General features: G+C 42.6%; 1 protein-coding gene across 1 annotated transcript in view; it reads left to right on the top strand.

The window, feature by feature from the left end:
• The window catches only part of LOC147333612 (protein NLRC3-like), a 34,523-nt gene extending 17,230 nt beyond the window's left edge, over positions 1 to 17,293 (top strand). The window contains exons 5-10 of the mRNA XM_086286342.1: positions 472 to 700; positions 825 to 2,634; positions 4,706 to 4,879; positions 6,668 to 6,841; positions 13,556 to 13,602; positions 13,751 to 17,293. Of these exons, the coding sequence (XP_086142468.1) occupies positions 472 to 700; positions 825 to 2,634; positions 4,706 to 4,879; positions 6,668 to 6,841; positions 13,556 to 13,602; positions 13,751 to 14,280 (2,964 nt within the window). The 3' untranslated portion in view covers positions 14,281 to 17,293. The remainder of the gene's footprint in view (positions 1 to 471; positions 701 to 824; positions 2,635 to 4,705; positions 4,880 to 6,667; positions 6,842 to 13,555; positions 13,603 to 13,750) is intronic.
• The last annotated feature ends 4,273 nt before the right edge of the window (positions 17,294 to 21,566 follow it).

Here is a 21,566-nt window from a genome sequence, read left to right as displayed (position 1 = left end):
GTAAGAAATTGAACCTGTCACGGGTAATGGGAAAATACGGACTGAGTCACGGAGCTCTGGATGCGAAGCACACATTTATTATTATTATTTACAGTGCCCAAAAACAGTCTCAAAACACAAAGTGAAGTGCAAAGTCCAACAGTGATCTTCTCCAAACTCCCAGTGGTGTGCAGTTGAGTTTCCAAAGTGATAATCCAAGTGTGTGTTCTCCTCCGATAGCTTAATCCCGCGGGCTCCTTCTCTCCAACCTCCTGTTCCGTATCTCTTCCTCCTTTTTTTTTTTTTTTGTCCCGTTTGGATCTATAGCCATCAGTATGATCTTAGAGAGCCAGTGCTGGAATTTAATTGAGGAATCATGTATATTTTACATAATTACATAATTATTCCCAGAAACATAACTCCTCCTATGTTCTTCTTTTCTCTCCTGTGTGAGAAAAGCTTTTGGGTCATTCATAAAATATTCTGCTCCAGATACTGGAGGACAAAATCATCACTTTTGTGAAGAACGAGCTGAAGGAGATCCAGACAAACCTGAGTCCAGATGACCTACAGTCTTTTAAGGATCAATGTGAGGATGAAGATGTATTAAAAGGTGTGGATGAAGAGAAGAGTAAGAGAAGCAGAGAAGCATTTTTGATGATTACAGTGGACCTCCTGAAGAGAATGAAGCAAAATAAGTTCGCTGAGCATTTGCTGAGAAGTGAGAATTATTCTCTAAATATAAAAAATTCAACAATGTCTCAAGAAATAGACATAAATACATTCAAAATATGTGCGTGTGATGAATCTTGGACGTTTTGTGTGTTTGTGTGTGTGTCACTCAGGAATCTGCACTGGGAACTTGAAGTGGTGTCAGCATGACTTTAAATCTGCTCTGAAGAGGAAGTTCCAGTGTGTGTTTGAGGGGATCGCTAAAGCAGGAAACCCAACCCTCCTGAATCAGATCTACACAGAGCTCTACATCACAGAGGGAGGGACTGCAGAGGTCAATGATGAACATGAGGTCAGACAGATTGAAACAGCATCCAGGAAACCAGACAGACCTGAAACAACAATCAGACAAGAAGACATCTTTAAAGCCTCACCTGGAAGAGATGAACCAATCAGAACAGTGCTGACAAAGGGAGTGGCTGGCATTGGGAAAACAGTCTTAACACAGAAATACACCCTGGACTGGGCTGAAGGCAACGCCAACCAGGACATCCAGTTCATATTTCCATTCACTTTCAGAGAGCTGAATGTGCTGAAAGAGGAAAAGTTCAGCTTGGTGGAACTTGTTCATCACTTCTTTACTGAAACCAAAGAAGCAGGAATCTGCAGCTTTGAAGACTTCCAGGTTGTGTTCATCTTTGATGGTCTGGATGAGTGTCGACTTCCTCTGGACTTCCACAAAACTACAATCCTAACTGACCCTAGAAAGTCCACCTCATTGGATGAGCTGCTGATAAACCTCATCAGGGGGAAACTGCTTCCCTCTGCTCACCTCTGGATAACCACACGACCTGCAGCAGCCAATCAGATCCCTCCAGACTGTGTTGGCATGGTTACAGAGGTCAGAGGGTTCACTGACCCACAGAAGGTGGAGTACTTCAGGAAGAGATTCAGAAATGAGGAGCAGGCCAGCAGGATCATCTCCCACATCAAGACATCACGAAACCTTCACATCATGTGTCACATCCCAGTCTTCTGCTGGATCACTGCTACAGTTCTGGAGGATGTGCTGAAAACCAGAGAGGGAGGACAGCTGCCCAAGACCCTGACTGAGATGTACATCCACTTCCTGGTGGTTGAGGCCAAAGTGAAGAAGGTCAAGTATGATGGAGGAGCTGAGACAGATCCACACTGGAGTCCAGAGAGCAGGAAGATGATGGAGTCTCTGGGAAAACTGGCTTTTGATCAGCTGCAGAAAGGAAACCTGATCTTCTATGAATCAGACCTGACAGAGTGTGGCATCGATATCAGAGCAGCCTCAGTGTACTCAGGAGTGTTCACACAGATCTTTAAAGAGGAGAGAGGACTGTACCAGGACAAGGTGTTCTGCTTCATCCATCTGAGTGTTCAGGAGTTTCTGGCTGCTGTTCATGTCCATCTGACCTTCAGCAACTCTGGACTCAATCTGCTGGAAGAACAGCAATTGACTTCCAAGACTTTTAAGCGGAGTAATTCTTTAGAGTGGCTGACTTTATTTCAGAGTGCTGTGAACAAGGCCTTACAGAGTCCAAATGGACACTTGGACTTGTTCCTCCCCTTCCTCCTAGGTCTTTCTCTGCAGACCAATCAGACTCTCCTACGAGGTCTGCTGACACAGACAGGAAGTAGCTCACAGACCAACCAGGAAACAGTCCAGTACATCAAGATGAAACTCAGTGAGAATCTGTCTGCAGAGAAAATCATCAGTCTGTTCCACTGTCTGAATGAACTGAATGATCGTTCTCTAGTGGAGCAGGTCCAACAGTCCCTGAGTTCAGGAAGTCTCTCCACAGGTAAACTGTCTCCTGCTCAGTGGTCAGCTCTGGTCTTCATCTTACTGTTATCAGATAAAGATCTGGATGTGTTTGACCTGAAGAAATACTCTGCTTCAGAGGAGGCTCTTCTGAGGCTGCTGCCAGTGGTCAAAGCCTCCAACAAAGCTCTGTAAGTAAACATGTACACAAAAATGTATATTTATATTAAATTTACAGTATATCTTGTTGATCCAAACCTTTTCAGACAATCGTTTAATATTTCAAGAGTGCAATATTTTTGCAAGCAAAAAATCACATCCTATGCACTAAAACAGCACAAGAGAATTAATTGCTGACATGGTATCTCTCCCTCAGTGTCAGATGCAATGACTGATTGAACCTCGTGTGTGGAAGTCTTTTTATGCTTCACTCTACTATAGTGTTGTCTTTTTACTGCTACTTCAATTTTCACTAACTTATCAAACAGACTATTCCATGCTATCCTTTTTTTGTTCATTAGAAAATGAAACAAGATATTTTTGTGAGAGTATCCTTGGCACAGCAGGTAGCATTTAACATTTTTAAGTTTGGAGAACCGAGAGCTCCTATAGAAAGTCTGTGCAAGGATAAGGCATCCATCTTCAGGCAGAAGAGCTCCAAGTTTTAACCTTTGAGCCAAGGCTATCAACAGTGCTACTCATCTCCCTCTGAACTCAACAAAATTTCAGCTGAAGATGTAATTCGATTATGGCTACAACATGTATACAGTCACTGTATGGCCTCCTGAGATCCAGCCTACTCATTTATGTCCACTTTAATCGACATTTGATTTTAGTCTGTAACTTTTTTCTTATTTCAGCTATCACATCGAGTCCTGTTTTGCTGAATAGAGGACGTCCTGGCCTTTCCAGTAATATTGCATGTGTTTTAGTGGCCTCTTTTAGTTCCTAAGAAGCAGGACATTAAAAAATGGACTGAAAGATACTTGTTTCCTTGGTTCTCAGATCTATGAATCTAATTTATGAATTTAATCATAGCAACTTTATTTTCCTCATCCAAAGCAAATATATACTGAAACATGTAAAATCTAGTTCATAAACATATAGACGTCTCCATAATAGCTCAGAAATGTCTTCTATTTTTCACTGGAGGTGATTGGATGATTGCTTTGAAGCTGTCAGCTGGGATATTCTAGGTTCCTGTTGACTAGGTGACCAGCTGCTGTATTTCCTAGCAGGTCATATGTCAACTGATGATATTCTTTTATTTCGCTGGTTGTCTCTTCAGTAGCTTACTGTCATAATTCGGCTGTGTGACAGGCAGGAATGGACCCAAACACAAACTCACGGGGACAGAACTTATAAACTCAAAAGCACAGCTTTATTCATACAACAATACAAAAACAACAATACAAAACTAATCTGGGAAAAATGAATTATAATGCGCACCAGGAGACACGGATAATCACACACAGCTATGAGGGAGAAGGTGACACAGAACTGAGGGAGATGTGGACATAAATACACAGAGGGAACACAGGGAGAACACAGACATAACAGGCTGGGGAAAACATGGAATACAACACGAGGAGGAGGAACGAGGCATGGTGACTCACAGATACGTGGAGGGGGGACAAAAGGGGGTGCTGACATGAGGGAAAATCTATTAAACCAAGGTGAACAACATAGGAAGCATGGAATGAATAAACAACAAAATAGAAAAACATGAGAAAAATAAGAATACTGGGTCAAAATGACCCAGGACTATGACACTTACCTGAAGATTTATCACTTGCTGAACATCACCAGAAGTTTTTTTGAATGTATTTAATTGAAGTCATCACATATCATACAGTTTCTTTGGCATGTGAATCACTTTCAGCCTGTACGCAGCTTTAGGGAGAGGGGGAGGAGATGTTTTCTTCACTGTCAGAGGGAGTAAACTGTTTTTAACCTGCTGGTTTTGAAATTGATTGATCTGAATTTGTTGCTGGAATCTCGGGTGCTGTGAAGGTTTCTGCTGTCCACTGTCATATCCCAGATTGGAATAGGTCTCCAAAATTAGATATGTTTCCATTTCTAATCAGGAGCCAGAAATCATGTTATTCAGTGCTGTGCATTCTTAAAGTGACCCATCAGGAAAAAAATAGTGTTTTATGTAGGATGACCTTAAAGGAGTTCAAACAGATTTCAGAAGGATAATAAACTGAGCAGCTGCTCGAAGGTTTTCACTATTTTTCACTATTGTTTTGTTTCTCTTAGACTGACCTACTGTAACCTCTCAAAGAGAAGCTGTGAAGCTCTGTCCGCAGTTCTCACCTCACCGTCCTGTAATCTGAGAGAGCTGGACCTGTGTAACAATGACCTGCAGGATTCAGGAGTCAAGCTTCTTTCTGCTCTAGTCAAGAGCCCACACTGTAAACTCGAAACTCTCAGGTCAGGATTTTAAATGATGATTTAAATTGTGATTTATAATATTGCACAAATATCTAACCTTAACAAAGTTGTTAAGTGACCTCTTTTATACTTTTTGTTTCTTTTTTTAAATGAAAGTAACTGCATGCATAATATTTAGAACCATTTTGAATTTCTAACACTAATTTGTTTTATACTCGTAAGATGAAAATATAAAAAAAACAGTACATTTTTAGGCAATATTGAAATGTACAGCTTATTTGGTTCATCTATATATTTAGACCTAAAATCTGAGGAAACGTTGAAGAAACAGCCTAATCCAAGTAATCAATTAAGAAGCTTATTGGTAATTAGTGACTGGTTCAGTATTTGTTCTAATTTGCATTACTTACCTTTAAAGGTAAATTCCACAAAATGAGATTTTTATCTTTTCTTCAACAACATTCACATCCACCAGATCTTCTTACTTGGTTTCTATTTCTTTTCTGAAGGTGTTTAATTAGCTGTTAGTTCATATATTAGTTTGCTTAATAGAATATTCTACTACAAAAATAAAAAGATGCCCTTCTTCTTGAGAGAATGAAATGGATGGCTGGGTAAGCTCCACTGGCACTGAGCTGGAAATTCATTAAATTATCACAGTAGTAGCTGCCATGGTTTCAAAAAGCAAGCCATCTTACCCTGTAGATAATACAGGGTTCTGGAGCCACATATAAGTTAGGAGACTCACCACTGGTGATCACCAGATTTAAGACATTAAGCTTTTCAAATATACAGTGGCTTGCAAAGGTATTCAGCCCCCTTGAACTTTTCCACATTTTGTCACATTACAGCCAGAAACATGAATCTATTTTATTGGAATTCCATGTGAAAGACCAACACAAAGTGGTGCACATGTGAGAAGTGGAATGGAAATCATACATGATTCCAAACATCTTTCACAAACAAATAACTGAAAAGTGGGGTGTGCGTAATTATTCAGCCCCCTTTTGAGTGCAGTCAGTTGCCCATAGACATTGCCTGATGCGTGCTAGTGTCACGTATAAATAAAGTTAAATTAAATTGAATTGATGGAAATGACAGTCTTGGTAGTAGGAGATTGGTCCACCAGCAGTGGTAATGAGAATCAGCACAACCCAAATCTGATGTCATGGTCCTTGGCCAAAAAAGGGTGGAGTACCCACTCCGGATTCAGGGACGAGCTCCTGCCCTAAGGGGAGGAGTTTAAGTATTTTGAGGTCTTGTTCACGAGTGACGGGAGCGGGAGATTGACAGACAAATTGGTGCTGTGGCTGCATTGTTGCGGTTGCTGCACAAGCTGTGCCTAGTGAACAGATGAACGAGATTGCGGATACAAGCAGCAGAAATGGACTTCCTCCGAAGGGTGGCTGGCCCTGGCCCTGGCCCTTAGAGATAGGGTGAGATGTTCAGCAATCTGGGAGGGGCTCAGAGTAGAGCCACGGCTCCTCCACATTGAAAGGAGCCAGTTGAGGTGGATCGAGCATCTGACAAGGATGCCTCCTGGGCCACTCCTGGGTGAGGCATGATTATATGACCCGGGGCAGGCAGGCATGACCCAGGACACATGGGGAGATCATAACTCTTGGCTTTAGTGGGAACGCCTTGGTTTTCCCCAGATAAGATGGAGGAGGTGGCTGGGGAGAGGGAGGTCTGGGCTTCTCTGCTTAGGCTGCTGCCCCCGCAACCCAGCCCTGGATTGAAGAAGATGCATGGATGGATAGATGTTATTGTGTGTGACAAACAGATAATCATTGTTCATAGATGAGTTGTTGTTTTGTGTGTCTGCAGTCTGTCAGGCTGTCTGATCACAGAGGAAGGCTGTACTTCTCTGGCCTCAGCTCTGAGCTCCAACCCCTCCCATCTGAGAGAGCTGGACCTGCGCTATAATCATCCAGGGGTCTCAGGAATTGAGCTGCTGTCAGCTGGACTGAAGGATCCACGCTGGAGACTGGACACTCTCAGGTATGGAGAGATTGTGTGATAGAGGAGGAAGAGCTGAAAACATATCCTTTGTCGTTCACTCACTTCCTGTTTGTTACATGCAGATGTGACATGACAACAAGGCATACAATATAGCTTTCCATCACCAGTGTATGAAGGTGTGTGTGAATGGGTGGATGACTAAATGTGTAAAGCGCTTTGGGACAAAGTAAAGCACTATACAAATACAGGCCATTTACTATTTACCATGCTAATGCCGCAGGGAGAACTTCTCCAGGAAAAATTGTAGGTATTTCAGTATAGTTAACAGTTCAAATTAGATAAATCTCTGTATACAGAGGCTGAGGACATATTTATCCTAGATTAAAACAAACACTGGAACCGGGGGAAACTGTAAGCCTAGCTTTATAAAAAGAAAACAAAATCTTTATTTTATAATCAGAGCTGTGGTAGAAGTTGACACTTATAGGGAGATGTTTTCTGTACAATTTAAAGGCAAGCAGCCCTGCAGAAATGTATTTACTGTATGTATTTAATTAATTAATTAAACTTCAGACTTGTGTAGGAACAGTGGTAGGGATTCTGACCGACAGCTTGCATATGTCTGGGCCAGTTCCCTTGCCTGTTTCTGGAAGGTCCTGACAAAGAAAGCAGCTAGGGCTTGCGACCTGCTGGTACAAGGTGTGAGAAATAGCGAGGTGCAGAAAGTGTTTGTTTCTTCTGGAAAGTGTGTCAAAAAACCTGATGAAGAAAGTGTAGAAAACATCATAGATTCAGCAGAAGAAACTGACAGAGGCAATTTTCACAGGAAATCTGTGTACAGGAAACATGGCTTAAGCTGAGGTTAGATTTAGTTTTCCATAGATACACTGCAGTTATGATATAATAAATGATAGGCTTGATGCTGCTGGTGGAGGGTGTGCACCATTCATTAAACCAAACATCAAATACAGGGAACTGGCTAAAGGAGATAATCTCTAGCACTGTAGAAATGCACTGGTCCCTTAATAGTTTCAACATGAAATTTTATGGTATATTGTTCACTATTTTTGTGACAGAGGCATAGATTTCTCTGTGTGTATGTGGAGAAATACGCTGCTGTTTCAGGTAAATGGTGGCTTTAAAACTAGGGATGGGTATCGTTTAGGTTTTATCCGATACCGGTGCCAAATCGGTACTTTTGAAACGGTGCCGGTGCTCAAACGGTGCTCAAACCGGTGCTTAAAGAATGGAGAACACAAAATTGGTCCAAAAACCTCTCATGTTCAGCTGGTTTTATGTAAAAAGATAACAATGTTAGCCTTTTCTGCAGCTATGGGGCATATATGGTATCACTCTTAGCTGGAAGCAGTGCTTAAACAATGGAAAAAACACAAACTTTGTCCAAAAACCTCTCATGTTTAGCTGTTTCCCTCTTTTTCTTTGGTCATTTTAGCCTTTTTGGCCAGGGTGAAGGGAGTATCTGCCATCAAACAAGAAGACAGCCGCATGTAGCTATGATGATGTTTGCTAGTTCACCTTACATGCATTAATGTAATAACGTGGTTAGCCTACTCAGCGTAAATTACACACGAACAACAGAGAAGAACGGCTGCCATCAAATACGGTGCCTTTCTCGGCTTTTAAAAAAACCCCGCTGTGCGTCGCCAGGTGTTTCATCAGATTTGAGGTGTTACTTCCTTTGACAGTATCACAGTATCAGCTTAAAGCACTTGTTGCTGCTGAGTTTGCATATTTTGCTGTGAAGTACAGCCAGACTTTTGACCGCTTCGCCTTGGGCATTTCTAATCGGTAGCTCTGCTCTAACAGAATGTACGTACCTGGCCCCGCCTACTATCCTCGGAAACGTAAAATGATTGGCTAGAAGTGTATCACAGCTCAGGAAAAAAAAAGGACCGAAATTAAGCACCGAAATGTGCGCTGCTTTTCGGTCTGGTTACTACCGTTTATTTCAGAACCGGTGCCATCATGGCACCGGACACCGGTACCCATCCTTATTTAAAACACATGAAAACAACGCTGCGCGCACTCAAAGGTCAGAGGTCATGTACAGTAAGCACACTGACACTAAGGGGAGAAAAAAGGCAGGTCCTTTCCAGCTAGGAATATAAAGAAGAAGAGGAATATAAAGATAATGAAAAATACGGTTTGAATCAGTCATATTTTATTCAATACAGTGGTGTAGTGACAGATCCAGGATCAGTTCAAATCATTAGCAGTTTGATCCACGTATGGACTGAAGTGTATTTGTGAAAATGTTGGGCTGCTCTTTTATCAGTGTCTAAAAGTATCTGTATGAGAGCCATGTAATGTCCATGTGGGCAAGCTGAAAGAAACTGTACTAGTCATGTTTGCAAGATGGTGCCTATGTGTTCGGCACGCTGTCTATCACTGTCCTTTATTTGTTTTGTTTTATATTATTTTTAGCTAACTTTGCGCTACATGTCTGTCCTACTTTGTATTATCATCACCAAACATTATTGGAAATAGGTTTATCCATCCAGATCTCTGACCGGCCTGGATATGAAAACCAAGGCTTTTTGCCTTCCTTTCTGGAAGCGATACCACTGTACTAGCAATGCAGGGAGACGGGGTAACTGTTGAGGTCGTCTTGTCAAGCTGAAATCCTGGATTTCTCATTTTCCCTATGAGTTCCGCTCCATCCGCTGTTTTTGTCTGCAACTTTTGGTGCCATTGCATGCCTTGGACTCAGTGGACTCTCCTGGTTGGTTCCTGTTGTTGGGTCTCTTGAAAAGAGTCCTGCAAAACTCTCTCCTCTACGACATTTGCGCTGGCGTGGATTTGCAAAAAAAAACTTTGACTGGTGGATCTGGTTGCTAATGCTTCGGAAATTTTGGACCCAGTTCCTCTCAGGCTGGGTCTAATAAATACCAGGTTGGTGGAAAACAAGACCTTCAGGTTGAAATAATTTTTTCTTTCTCATGTTCTGGATTTGCTCTTCCTGACTGAAACCTGGATTTCTCCCGGTGAGTTAAGTGCCTTCCTTGAACTAGTACCGGCTGGCTGTACATTTTATTTATGTTCCGAGAGCTTCCGAGAGAAACAGCAGCAAATGAGGAGGGCTTGCTGCTGTTTCAAGGCTCATTTGGACTTGAAGCAGCTATTCCCTTCGTCTTGCTACACCAGTTTTGAAGTCTGTTAGTGTGAACTGGGCCATTCGCCTTCATTGCTATGTGCGATTGTTTATCGGCCCCCGAAATATTTTTTTCCCGTTTGGATCTATAGCCATCAGAATTGTTGTCTTAAGGCCAAGAAAGATGCCAAGCGGATTTATTTTACCAAGTGGATCATCATGGCCTTGCGATATTGGTCCATTTGATTGACCTTTATTATAATTATGAATTTATTTTATTTTCAGTTGCTACAAACGGGACAGACATAACTGTGGGATAGGACAGGGGGAAAGAATGAAAGAAAGAGGGGGAGAAAAAGAAAGAAAACCAAAGGGGAGAAGAGACGGTGAGAAGGGGGGGGAAGAGAGAAAAAAAAAAAACAAACAAACAAAACACCTGGATCACCTGTATGGAGAAAAAAAAACAGAGGAGACAGCAAACAACAAAGAGCAACATAAGAAAAAAAAAAGCACCATCACAATAAACTACCTAGTCATAGATATCAATAGTTACTAAATAATAAACGATATTGTGCAGCACGCAAGATAGACAGCGCACAGTGTGCTTTGAGGCAGCAGCCAAGAAAGCTGTAGTCGGCGTCTGTGAATACCCGTGTGTACACCTGTGTGCATACCTGTGTGGATCAGCATGCTTGCATTCCAAAGGTTTCTCCATGTAATGATCTGCTAGGGAGTGTGGGGAGCCACAGCCCTGTCCTTTATGGTATCAAGCGGGTATGGAGGAGATCAAAACTCCAGACATCCAGAGGCCCCCAGAACACAAGAGACCAAGGAAGACCCACAGAGGGGCAGCTGCGCCACTGTCCCAGTAAGAGCTGAGGAGAGTCCCAGATGAGGGCTCATTCAGCAGCCGCGGAGCAGAAGCCAGGGGGAGTTGCAGTGACGCGCCCGTGAGCTCCGCCGGCAGCCAGCTGTGCCTGAGTGACCGAGCCCCAGGCCGAGAGGCCGGGGGCACCCCACCTCCGAAATGGCCCGAGCGAGCCCCAATAAGCGGCCGCCAAGGAGTGAGCCGGTGTGTACCCGGACGCCCACCCCCAGACACAAAGAACCACCAACGCACCGACACCTGAGGGAGTCCGCCACCGGCAGGGGAAGTGGTGGTGGGTGGAGATAGGCCTCCAAACCTTGGAGGGCCTGAGATGTCCCCAGAGAGGTGGCGTCTGATACCCAACCTGACATATAGACACAAACATACAGGCACACACAGACACAAACATCCATTCCCACCCTCATGCTCTCATGTGCACTTCACACTCAACCGACGTGGAGACAGACATAAAGAGAAGCTGTACACACGATCACACTCCCCAAGCGTACTCTACGAACCGGGTCTAGGTACCTTTGCCCCTGGAGGGGGGAACTGCACCCAGACCCAGGTGGTGTTACCCTTTTCCCTGCGGTGGGGAGAGGCAGACCGCCCCGACTCCGCAGCAGCAGGGAGGCCCCACACTCCAGACCGCAGCCGGACGGCCGACTCCTCCTAGCCCCCCCGCTCCAGCAGCAAAGTAAAAACTTTTTATTGGCTTAAGAAATAAAAGAATGCTATTTGATATATTAGAAACTTTCTAAATAATCAATTAGTTCTTTTAGGGGAAAAAGCAATGAGCTATGAACTAGCATATTTTGTAGGAATATCATACTTTTTATGAATATCATATTTTTGTCACTTCCTTTATTACTTTATTACTTCCTAGGGCCCTAAATTTTTATTGGGGCCACAAATCACTCTGTTTGACATTAGGGGTATAATATCCCTCCTTACTGATCGTGGTAAATATGTTGTGCTTGTGTTATTGGACATAACAGCCGCATTTTACACAGTAGTTGTGGGAGAGGTCTGCAGTGTAGATGGTGAAGAGTAACAGAGACAGAACCGTTCCCTGTGGAGTCCCCATACTGCAGATGACCCTGTCCAACACGCAGCCCTGAGTTCTCCATACTGTGGTCAGTGGGTGAGGTAGTCAAAAAGGGCAGCATCATCGGCTCCAATGCCAGGCTGGTAGGGAGTCATTGGGCTCATCTCGGACGGGGACGAGTCTGCCTACAGGAGGGAGGTTGAACGTCTGGTGTCCTGGTGCAGCCACAACAACCTGGTGCTGAATGCCCAGAAGACAGTGGAGATTATTGTGGACTTCAGGAAGCACACAGCCCCACTCCCCCCCATCATCCTGACTGACACCCCCATCACCTCTGTGGACTCATTCCGCTTCCTGGGTACCACCATCACCCAGGACCTGAAGTGGGAGCCCACCATCACCTCCGTCATTAAGAAAGCCCAGCAGAGGATGTACTTCCTGAGGCAGCTGAAGAAATTCAACCTGCCAACACGGACGATGATGCAGTTCTACACTGCAATCATCGAGTCCATCCTCACCTCCTCCATCACCGTGTGGGACGCTGGAGCCACTATCAGGGACAAACAGAGACTGCAGCGTGTTGTGCGCTCTGCTGAGAAGGTGATTGGCTGCAGACTCCCATCTCTGCAGGACCTGTACACCTCCAGGACATTGCGGCGTGCAGCTCGGATCTCAGCTGACCCTTCTCACCCTGGACACAGTCTGTTTGACCTGCTCCCCTCAGGCAGGAGGCTCCGGTCCATTCGCACCAGAACCTCTCGCCATAAGAACAGTTTCTTCCCCTCTGCTGTTGGACACATGAACAATAACCACATGACTGTCCCCGCCACTAACACATGACCCTACGCTGTGTCACTGCATCATTCATGTTTGGCACTGATCATCACCTGCACTCATGTATATATGTTTCTACGTAGCACTCATAATTCTTATTCTCATGTATATATCTCATGTATATCTCATGCACATATCTTTCTTTCTACATAGCACTTTAATTCTTATTGTTTGCACTGAAGCACCGCAGCAATTTCCTAATGTTGTAAACCTCAACATCTGGCAATAAACCCCATTCTGATTCTGATTCTGATTCTGATTCTGAAACTGAAGTGGGTCCAATGATGAGCTCACCAGGCGCCGAAGCTGAGCCAGGACCAGCCGCTCCAGGGTCTTCATCAGGCAGGATGTCAAAGCCACCAGCCTATAGCTGTTGAGGTCCTTGGAGCGTGAAGTCTTTGGCACTGGGACCACACAGGAGGTTTTCCAGACTCTACCCAGTTTTTCTTTTACTGTGTTTTTTTTTTTATCTTTAAATGGTCTGGCTCCTGTGTACTTATCTGATTTGCTGAAGCCACATGTTCTTCCTTGCTCTCTCTGTTCAGCTGCTGCTGTCGTTTCCTAAGGCACGGCTGAAATGCAGAAGAGACCGAGTGTTCTCTGCTCCGGTGCTTTGGAATAACCTACTCCTCCATATTAGACAAGTGTCATCAGTGCAGGTCTTTAAGTCCAGATTGAAAACCTGTTTTTAGTCCCTGGTTTTTCACTCTGTAGGAAACTGACACCTAATTAAGTTTATTGTATTATTAATAATTTTATTGTATATTTCATTTTGCTAGTTTTTTTTTATATCTGTGTTGTTCAGCATTTTGTCCTGCCTGGTGTTTTCTTAAAGTGCTATACAAATAAACAATAAATATAATCATGGTCTGACCCCCCTCCACCTTTCAGGGTGGAGCCTGCTGGAGAACGATGGTTGAGACCAGGTCTGAGGAAGTGTAAGTGTGTTTTTATTGTGATTCATGAAAACAAAGCAGCACACATTCAACCATCTTCATCATGTCAGGAGTCATCATCAAAGTGTCAATCAATGAACAGATGATGGATCAATAACTGCAGCTGGATTGTGTTTGTTCTCTCCATCAGATTCCTGTCAACTCACAATCGACACAAACACAGTGAACACAAACCTCCAACTGTCTGACAACAACAGGAAGGTGACACATGTGAAGGAGGTTCAGTCATATCCTGATCATCCAGACAGATTTGATGTTCATCAGCTGCTGTGTGCAAATGGTCTGACTGGTCGCTGTTACTGGGAGGTTGAGTGGAGAGGAAGGGTTTATATATCAGTGAGTTACAACAGTATCAAAAGGAAAGGAGAGAGCAATGACTGTGAATTTGGACTCGATCATCAGTCCTGGAGGTTGCACTGTGCTAATGATGGTCCTGTTTATGTCTGTCACAATAAGAAATTTGCATCCCCCTCCTCCTCCTCCTCCTCCTCTGTCTCTAACAGAGTAGCAGTGTATGTGGACTGTCCTGCTGGCACTCTGTCCTTCTACAGAGTCTCCTCTGACACTCTGATCCACCTCCACACCTTCAACACCACATTCACTGAAACTCTTTATCCTGGGTTTTGGTTAAATTATAATTCCTCAGTGCGTCTGTGCTGAGTTGAGTGTAAAGTCCTGTTAGAGAAACACTGACTGTTGAACAGATAGTTCAGTCTGTACATGTCTGTCTCTTTCACTCGGAAACACGTTTTCAGATTCATGGATTCAATCAGTTGATGTTTGAAACTCTTCTAAATGATTCCTTGTAAACTTCTTGCTTTTCAGTCCTTAACCCTTTAGAGCCGATCGGAGCGGGCACGCTCTGTTTTGCGTAACTATTTTTAAATCCCGGTAGCTCTGCAACCACGTAAGCTAGCGCAATCATTTTTTTTGCATATGAAACTGGAGGAGTTTTACTTACATCTTATGCCATCAGCTTGTCCTCGGTCACAGTTTCCTTCCACATATAGCTTTGCAAAAACTGCATAAAAAGCACTTGCAGCAATAAAAACATAATATTCCAGAAACACGCTTTGCCGATCTGATCAGCTGTTCATAACACTTCCTACGTTGGAATAGACGTCAGCGCGAACTTTTGCATGTCCGCCATTACCTGCCCGAAACCGGAAGTGACGTCATTTTCACGGAAATGTAGTTTTTTTTACCATCAGGGCCTCAGGGCCTATACTGCTCTTTTTAAAAGTTGTCTTTGACTTTATGACTTTCTGTGTCATTTCTGGGATGCTTAGGACTCATATTGCACTGCTGGAAATAGTTTATTTTGATGCATATGCTGCTTTTTGCAAATTTGCAGTATAATATTTATTTTCATTTTTCCTGCGGTATATAAAAATTGGTGTATTTCAAAAATAAAACTATGAAGACACTCAAAATAAATTTCCTGTGGTAGGAAACAATTTTTGCAACTTTTTTATATTTACAGTTTTGAGGGATAAGCCTAAATTTCTCTAACTTGAAATATATGTTAAAGATGGAAGTTACCATTATTCCAGGATCCACGTGTTGCTTTTCTTTTTCCACTCAAAGCTTCACAGTGAATATCAGTATGTTGTGTTTCTCTGAAGCTCAGTTCACAACCAGCTCCTCTGCATTTTCAACAAGTCTGAGCTCATTAAAATGAATCCAAATGTTTGATTTCTCTTTCTTAATGGGATTTTTCCAAACTCTCCACAGGCTCTCACTGTTTCACTCATTGTTGGAAGGTCATCATTTGAAAATGTTTCAGCCATATAAGCTGAAAATGCAATAGTTTTTAATAGCTCAATAGTTTTTAATGTTGACATGATTGTATTGAGGGATCATAATGGATATGGCTTATTTAATAAACAGCAAACCCTGCATTAAAACACTGTAACATTGACATCTTTTCCACAGAGATAATTGTTGCGACTTTCATCCGTAAATAAAGCTGCGGCCGGCTGAGTTGGTTGTGTCCCTCCAATAATCCATAATGAATCGTACTTGTACTTTGCGCATTTATTTTAAGAACAAAACAAAAACAAACATTTGCGCTTTCAATCAATTTACAACTAGCGCATGGATTAACTGGTGTGCCAAAAAATGACGGTCAACAGAAAAGTTTGCCCACAAACCACTCACCCAACACACCTGCTGCGGACACAGACACCAGGTAAATAGACTGTGACCACACCCACATACCATCACCTGAGACGCAGGTAAAGCTATACACCTGTGCCACCAAAACAAAAAGGAAAAACATAAACATTGACTTTGGCTCTTACAATAATTTTAACCAGAATACTTTGTAGTATGTCGGTGAGAGCTTGGATATGAGATTTTTAAAAATGTGTAAATATGCCCATATACCATTGTATATGTTGTGTATGACTGTAGTTTGTATACGACATTAAAACTATCACAAAGGGTCCTGGTGAAGAATCTGCTGGAGTTAATGGCTATTTGATTTGTTGTTCTTTCCTGAATATGTTTTACATTCTAATGAGAGAAATAAGTAGCTACGGAAATTGTATTTCCATTGTTATATGTCAGAAATTTGTGGAGCTTTTATTTTGATGTTTGGATTGACTGTAAGTAGGAAGTGCAGAGAATAGTGGGAAAGCATGGCTACACCTTTGAGATAATGGAATTCGTCGAAAAGCAATGGCTGTAATTTCTGACAGTTCCTTGTATATTCGGCAATGAATAATAGTGTGTTCTGTGACATTGTTTTCTCTACTACTACACCTTCAATGAAGTGCAGTAGTAGTAGGTCGTAGCCTCTGCGCTAATGATACAAGTGTATTCTCACTCACTACCTTGTCCAAAATAGCTTATGCCACATAAACTTTCCACGCTGCTATTTTAAATTTGTTTTATGTCTTATGTTTTTCTGATTGTGTAAACTTTTATGTTGCTTTTACATGAAATTTCCCAATCGTGGGACTTGTGAAGTAGCATAACATAAGCAGCAAGGAAGGTGATAAGTAAATAGCATTAGCAGACAATTGAAGTTCTTTTTAAGCATACTTTATTGCTAGCATCTCCATTTTACCATAAAACAATCAATCAGGCATGCAAAAATCCCACTGGCTTTATACAGGACTTTGCCCACACCTGACCTCGTTAGTCCCTACCATTGAACAAAATAGGTCAAACCAAATAATACAATTCTAAACAAAGAACAGGAATAAAGTCATGCATGAAACTGACAAACTCATTTACTCAACTAAATAGTTTGTAAAGTAAAACACTGCATACAATATAACTCAAAAGGCTACTTTAAAGAAAACAAACAATACTATACAAAATGAAAAACCCTCCATTTGGTTACACCCAGTGATGCAATCATTGACCTCATGACCCTATATAAACAGGAAGTAGTGGGCGGCCCTTCCCATACACCTGTCTCACATATAGGACCTGAATGCACAACATGGACACCATGGTAAGTATAACCAAAGCAACATAAAGAAACATAATTTACCAGACATGTGCCTGTAAACAGAAGAAAATTCAGATGATCTGATGGTTAGTAGTGTTTGCTTTAAAACACATGCATGGATGTAAAGAATGTAACTACTGCTACCACAAACAAAACCCGGGATATTGTGTGTTAAGAGAAGTTACACCAGCAATGTCTAAATTAAAGCATTATGGCTGACTGTAAAATAACAGAACACAGAATAACAATATATGCAAGTGACAAATGGCAAATGAATTCTGTCCTAGCCACTTTGTCACAGGACTAATAAAGGTGTCTTATCTATTATTATTCTGCTGTGTACAGTGTCCTTGAGTGTTCTGAAAGGTGCTTCCAAATACAATTTATTATTATTACCTGCTTATTTTTTGTTGTATTAATATCGGATTGTATATCTATTAGATACTTATTTTGTAATGTCCTATGTTAGTGTTGTTACGATATAAATATATATTCTTAATGCTTATTTTCTGTTTATATTGTTTTATAGAGCCCAGTGTAGGAAAACGCCCTTGTGAGTTAGAATGTATGCCAAAAGTCACAGAGTAGACTGCACGTCTTGTGCAGAACACAGGAAGTATGGAGAAAGAGGAACTAAGTAAACTGTGTGTGTGTATGTGAGACCATGCTGGCTTCTAATTAGCGGTGGATTTTTATAATCGGTTTATCGATTAAAATCAATTCTGGCTTGTATAACGTGAAATCGATTCATTAAAATCCTGAATCAATTTTTTAATATAAATTTATTTTGCCTGAAATGCCAGAATCCCAGGTGAAACCTCACAAAATTTCAACAACCACCAAACAGCTAAGACAGTAAATGACAGCAGGGCAGAGCTTCTGCACAAAGACGTAAACACACAGCGCGGATCAGAATCAATGAGATGTCGCCTTTCTCACCCGACGGCACGGACAGGGCTGAAAGCCAACAGCTCGCTGATTCCGATGTTTCGGTGGGTCCGCGCTTTGTGTTCACGCCGTTTTTGCGCTGATTCTAAAGCTGTTAGTTTTATCTCTCTCCAAACAATATTGACTGAACCAGCAGCAAAAGAAGATCCAAACTAAGCTTCACATAAACATCGTCATGAGTTCCCTCTAACTTTCACTGTTTTGCTTCCACCATGATAAAATCACACTTCATGCACAGCTCTCTCTCTCTCTCTCTTCAAGAACAGTTTCCCATCTAAAAATCTGTTTTCTGCATTATTCGCTTGCTTGTTACGCACAAGTCTACCATTGTTTACAGCGCTGTCGGACGCTGTTTTGTTTTTTTCGTTTTACATACTTCTGAAAAGAAAACCTAATTTTTGCCGTTCAATGCTGAACACACTTAAACTTAAAATTATGCAAAATGCAAAACGCTTAGCCGTGTCTCTAATAAAACGGTAAAACACGTAATAATATCTACAAATGCATCTTAAAGCTGTTATATTAGCACTCTGTGTATTACTAACATAACCAAATTAACATTATTGACACTCGCTGACATTCAATAGTCATTCTGTAAATGCTTTCAGTTTAAATGGTCTTACCTGTAAACACTGCTGTATCCACCAGATTCCAGCCAGAGTGGATTCTGGAGTCTTATCAATCTGCTGTTAATGATCCTCCATCTGGATGGATGATAACAACCTATTAACGCCCATTGTATGGACCGATAACATAAGCGTGTGGCTCAAAAGAGTCAGCTCAATCTCATTTACCACCTGCTCTGTGACTCTAAAGTGCTGGTCAATATCACCATATACATATAGTGACATTGTAAGGGGGGGTATGAAAAGGGGAAAAAAACAAAACAATGCTTGGACACTGCTAGCACGGGACGCCCACACAAATGCAAAGCGGGAGATGAAGCATCGCTGAATATGTTTCCAAACCAACTTCCTTCTAAGCCAAAGACTAGAAAATATGGTGAAGCAAATCTTCCCTTTGGCTTCACCTGCACAAGTGCCAAGGTAGGTCTCCCTGCAGAACTGGTTTTCCCTTCGTCAGGAGCAGCGCTGGGTTCTTCAAATCACGGACAAACAGGATCCCACATTCTTGATTTTTAGTTCGCAAACACTTGTAATGACTAACTACTCCTGACATTTTGGAGATGTTAGCTCTTTATACAGTAAAGTTACAGCAGGATACAAATAACATCAGGCTGATCCTGCCACGATTTATTCCCCCGGTTCAAATCACGGACAAACAATATCCCACAGCTGTTTGTTTTTAAACCCATTTTGCACAGAGAGGCATTTTTTGAAAAATGTATTAATAGCAATGTTGAACATTATTACACAGGAAAACACAACTACACGTAAAATAATCACACCGTGACGCCTCTGCCTTTGTAAATGGAGGGACAGTAACTGCGTGTAAAACCTGCAGACAGTCAGATTAACAGTATTTTGTCTCTATCTGCCATTCTGCAATTCATCTCATGTAAACAATAACGTGGCCACAGTGTGACGTGAAAAAACGCACATACCTTTGACGATGTGTGACGAAACAGCTGCGTTTTCAAAAATACCCGTGTAGGTGTGGGTATAGCGTAAAAGAGTTAGTAGTTTATTTTTCTTACTACCTGTAATTTATTGCAGATTACTTGTATTTGCTTAATTGTTTACCAATACTTCCAATACACCAATACTCCCAGCAGAGGACAGAGGCGGATGGGTGAACTCACTGGAGTTCTCAGCAGGGGATGACCGCTGAGACTGCTCAGCAGAGTTGTCAGGTGAGACAGCTGGCATCCTAACCTCTAGGGGTCCAACTGAACTGCTAACTGTGTTACAGGCCGGACGTTTGACTTTGGTGAAGGTGTGGATGGGAGAATATTGTCAGAAAAGACTGTTTCAGTGAGGTTCCTTGCTCTCCCTGTAGGAACCAATGCTGATGAAAAAACGTCCCTAACATTTTTATTCCATAAATTAATAGTCCTAGGCTTAGTAACCCCAGGCTTGGAAACAACAGAGTGAACACAGTCATTGACACTGAATGTGGGCTCAGAAAAGGCAGTCTTTGAAGCAATGGCCATGGGTGAGGCAGAGAAACCACTGTTATCCTCAGAAGAAACACAAAAAATAGCACCCCCCAAAAGTCCTTGTGTCAGACATAGAAGAAACAGTGTCCCCTCACTCACCACTTCCGGTTGTTTGCATGTCCCAACATCCGGCTGTGGGGTGACGCGCCGGTGGTGCAAACATGGCTTCCTTCTCGGAGACGGCTCCAAAGGGCTCGGTAATTCCACATCCGGCTGTCCGAACAGCACGTCCTCCATTGAAGTGAACGAGTAAGCTTTATCAGTGGGGGGGGGGGGGGGGGGGAGTTTGTGGAAAATGAAATCCTGTACATGCAGGTGCAGTGAGTCCAATAGCCAGGGCTGACCGGGAACAAGCTGTTGTAGCCTGGCTTCCACAATGTAGAGAAACCCTTCTTCTTCATACTCAAGCCACAGGTTAATTAATCTTGAAGCAGAGTCGATAATGACCTCCTGAAGCTGCTTGGGTGGGGTGAATGCCCCTGGATCCATAATCTTGCTGGTCCGTACTGTCAGGGCGAGTGTAATGAGCCATGTGGAGAAAAATAAAGGAGGATCCAATTGCAGGCACTTGTGGATGTGTGAAGGAGGTTTATTGGGAAAATAAAACGCAAGTTGAAAATGGCAAACAGAACTGAAGATAATTTAAACTGGGAACAACTAAACTACTAAACATGAACAAGAACAACACAGAAGAGCCACCTCCACAGGACAAGACTCAGCTGTCCATCTGCATCTTAAGGATAAAGGTCACTCTTTGAGGATGCCAATGTTCACATTTTGGACAGAGAGGACAGATGGTTTGAAAGAGGAATGAAAGAAGCATTTGCGTCCACTGTGAGCGACCATCTTTGAACAGAGGCGGTGGTTTATGACACCAACTCTCTGCCATCTATAATCCAGTTTTGAGATCCCTTCCCAGACGCCTTAACGCCCACTCACATCCTGGGCCATCTGATCTCAGGAAATCACATTTCCTGCGTGGGGCCAGGTTTCACAGTGAGCTCACCTGAAACCCTGGCTGATTGTGACCAGCCTGGCAGCTGGCCTCTTTGGCTGGTGGTGGAGCCCGCCCTGGCCTGGCAGCTAGCCTCTCTGGAGCCCGGCCAGAGAAGTCCTACCAGTACCAGTTAGCTCTGGAGGTTTTCTTCTAGTGCTTCTTTACATGTGAGCTTCATTCTGTTACTTTGGGCTGATTTCACTCCCACTCATTTTTTACTTTGTACTCATTTTCACTGTGTGCACACTGCTGAGAAAAAGAAGCTCAGCTCATTTCTGCTGTTTCATGCGTCTGATTATGCACTCATTCTGAGAACATCTCCACCTCCTAAAAAACAAACTCTCCTAAATAGCACCTGTCACAACCACAACAAGCAGAATCATCTGTGGGACAATAACCCTTTGACCTGTATGCTAAAA

This window comes from Aulonocara sp. 'chitande type north' Nkhata Bay, linkage group LG3 (genome assembly GCF_057382095.1).
Source record: "Aulonocara sp. 'chitande type north' Nkhata Bay isolate Kocher_YH1m ecotype deep benthic linkage group LG3, A_spYH_male_GT1.1, whole genome shotgun sequence".
NCBI classification, from domain to species: Eukaryota; Metazoa; Chordata; class Actinopteri; order Cichliformes; family Cichlidae; genus Aulonocara; species Aulonocara sp. 'chitande type north' Nkhata Bay.
Note: the sequence above shows the minus strand (reverse complement) of the source record. Positions and strands in the feature narration are given on the sequence as shown.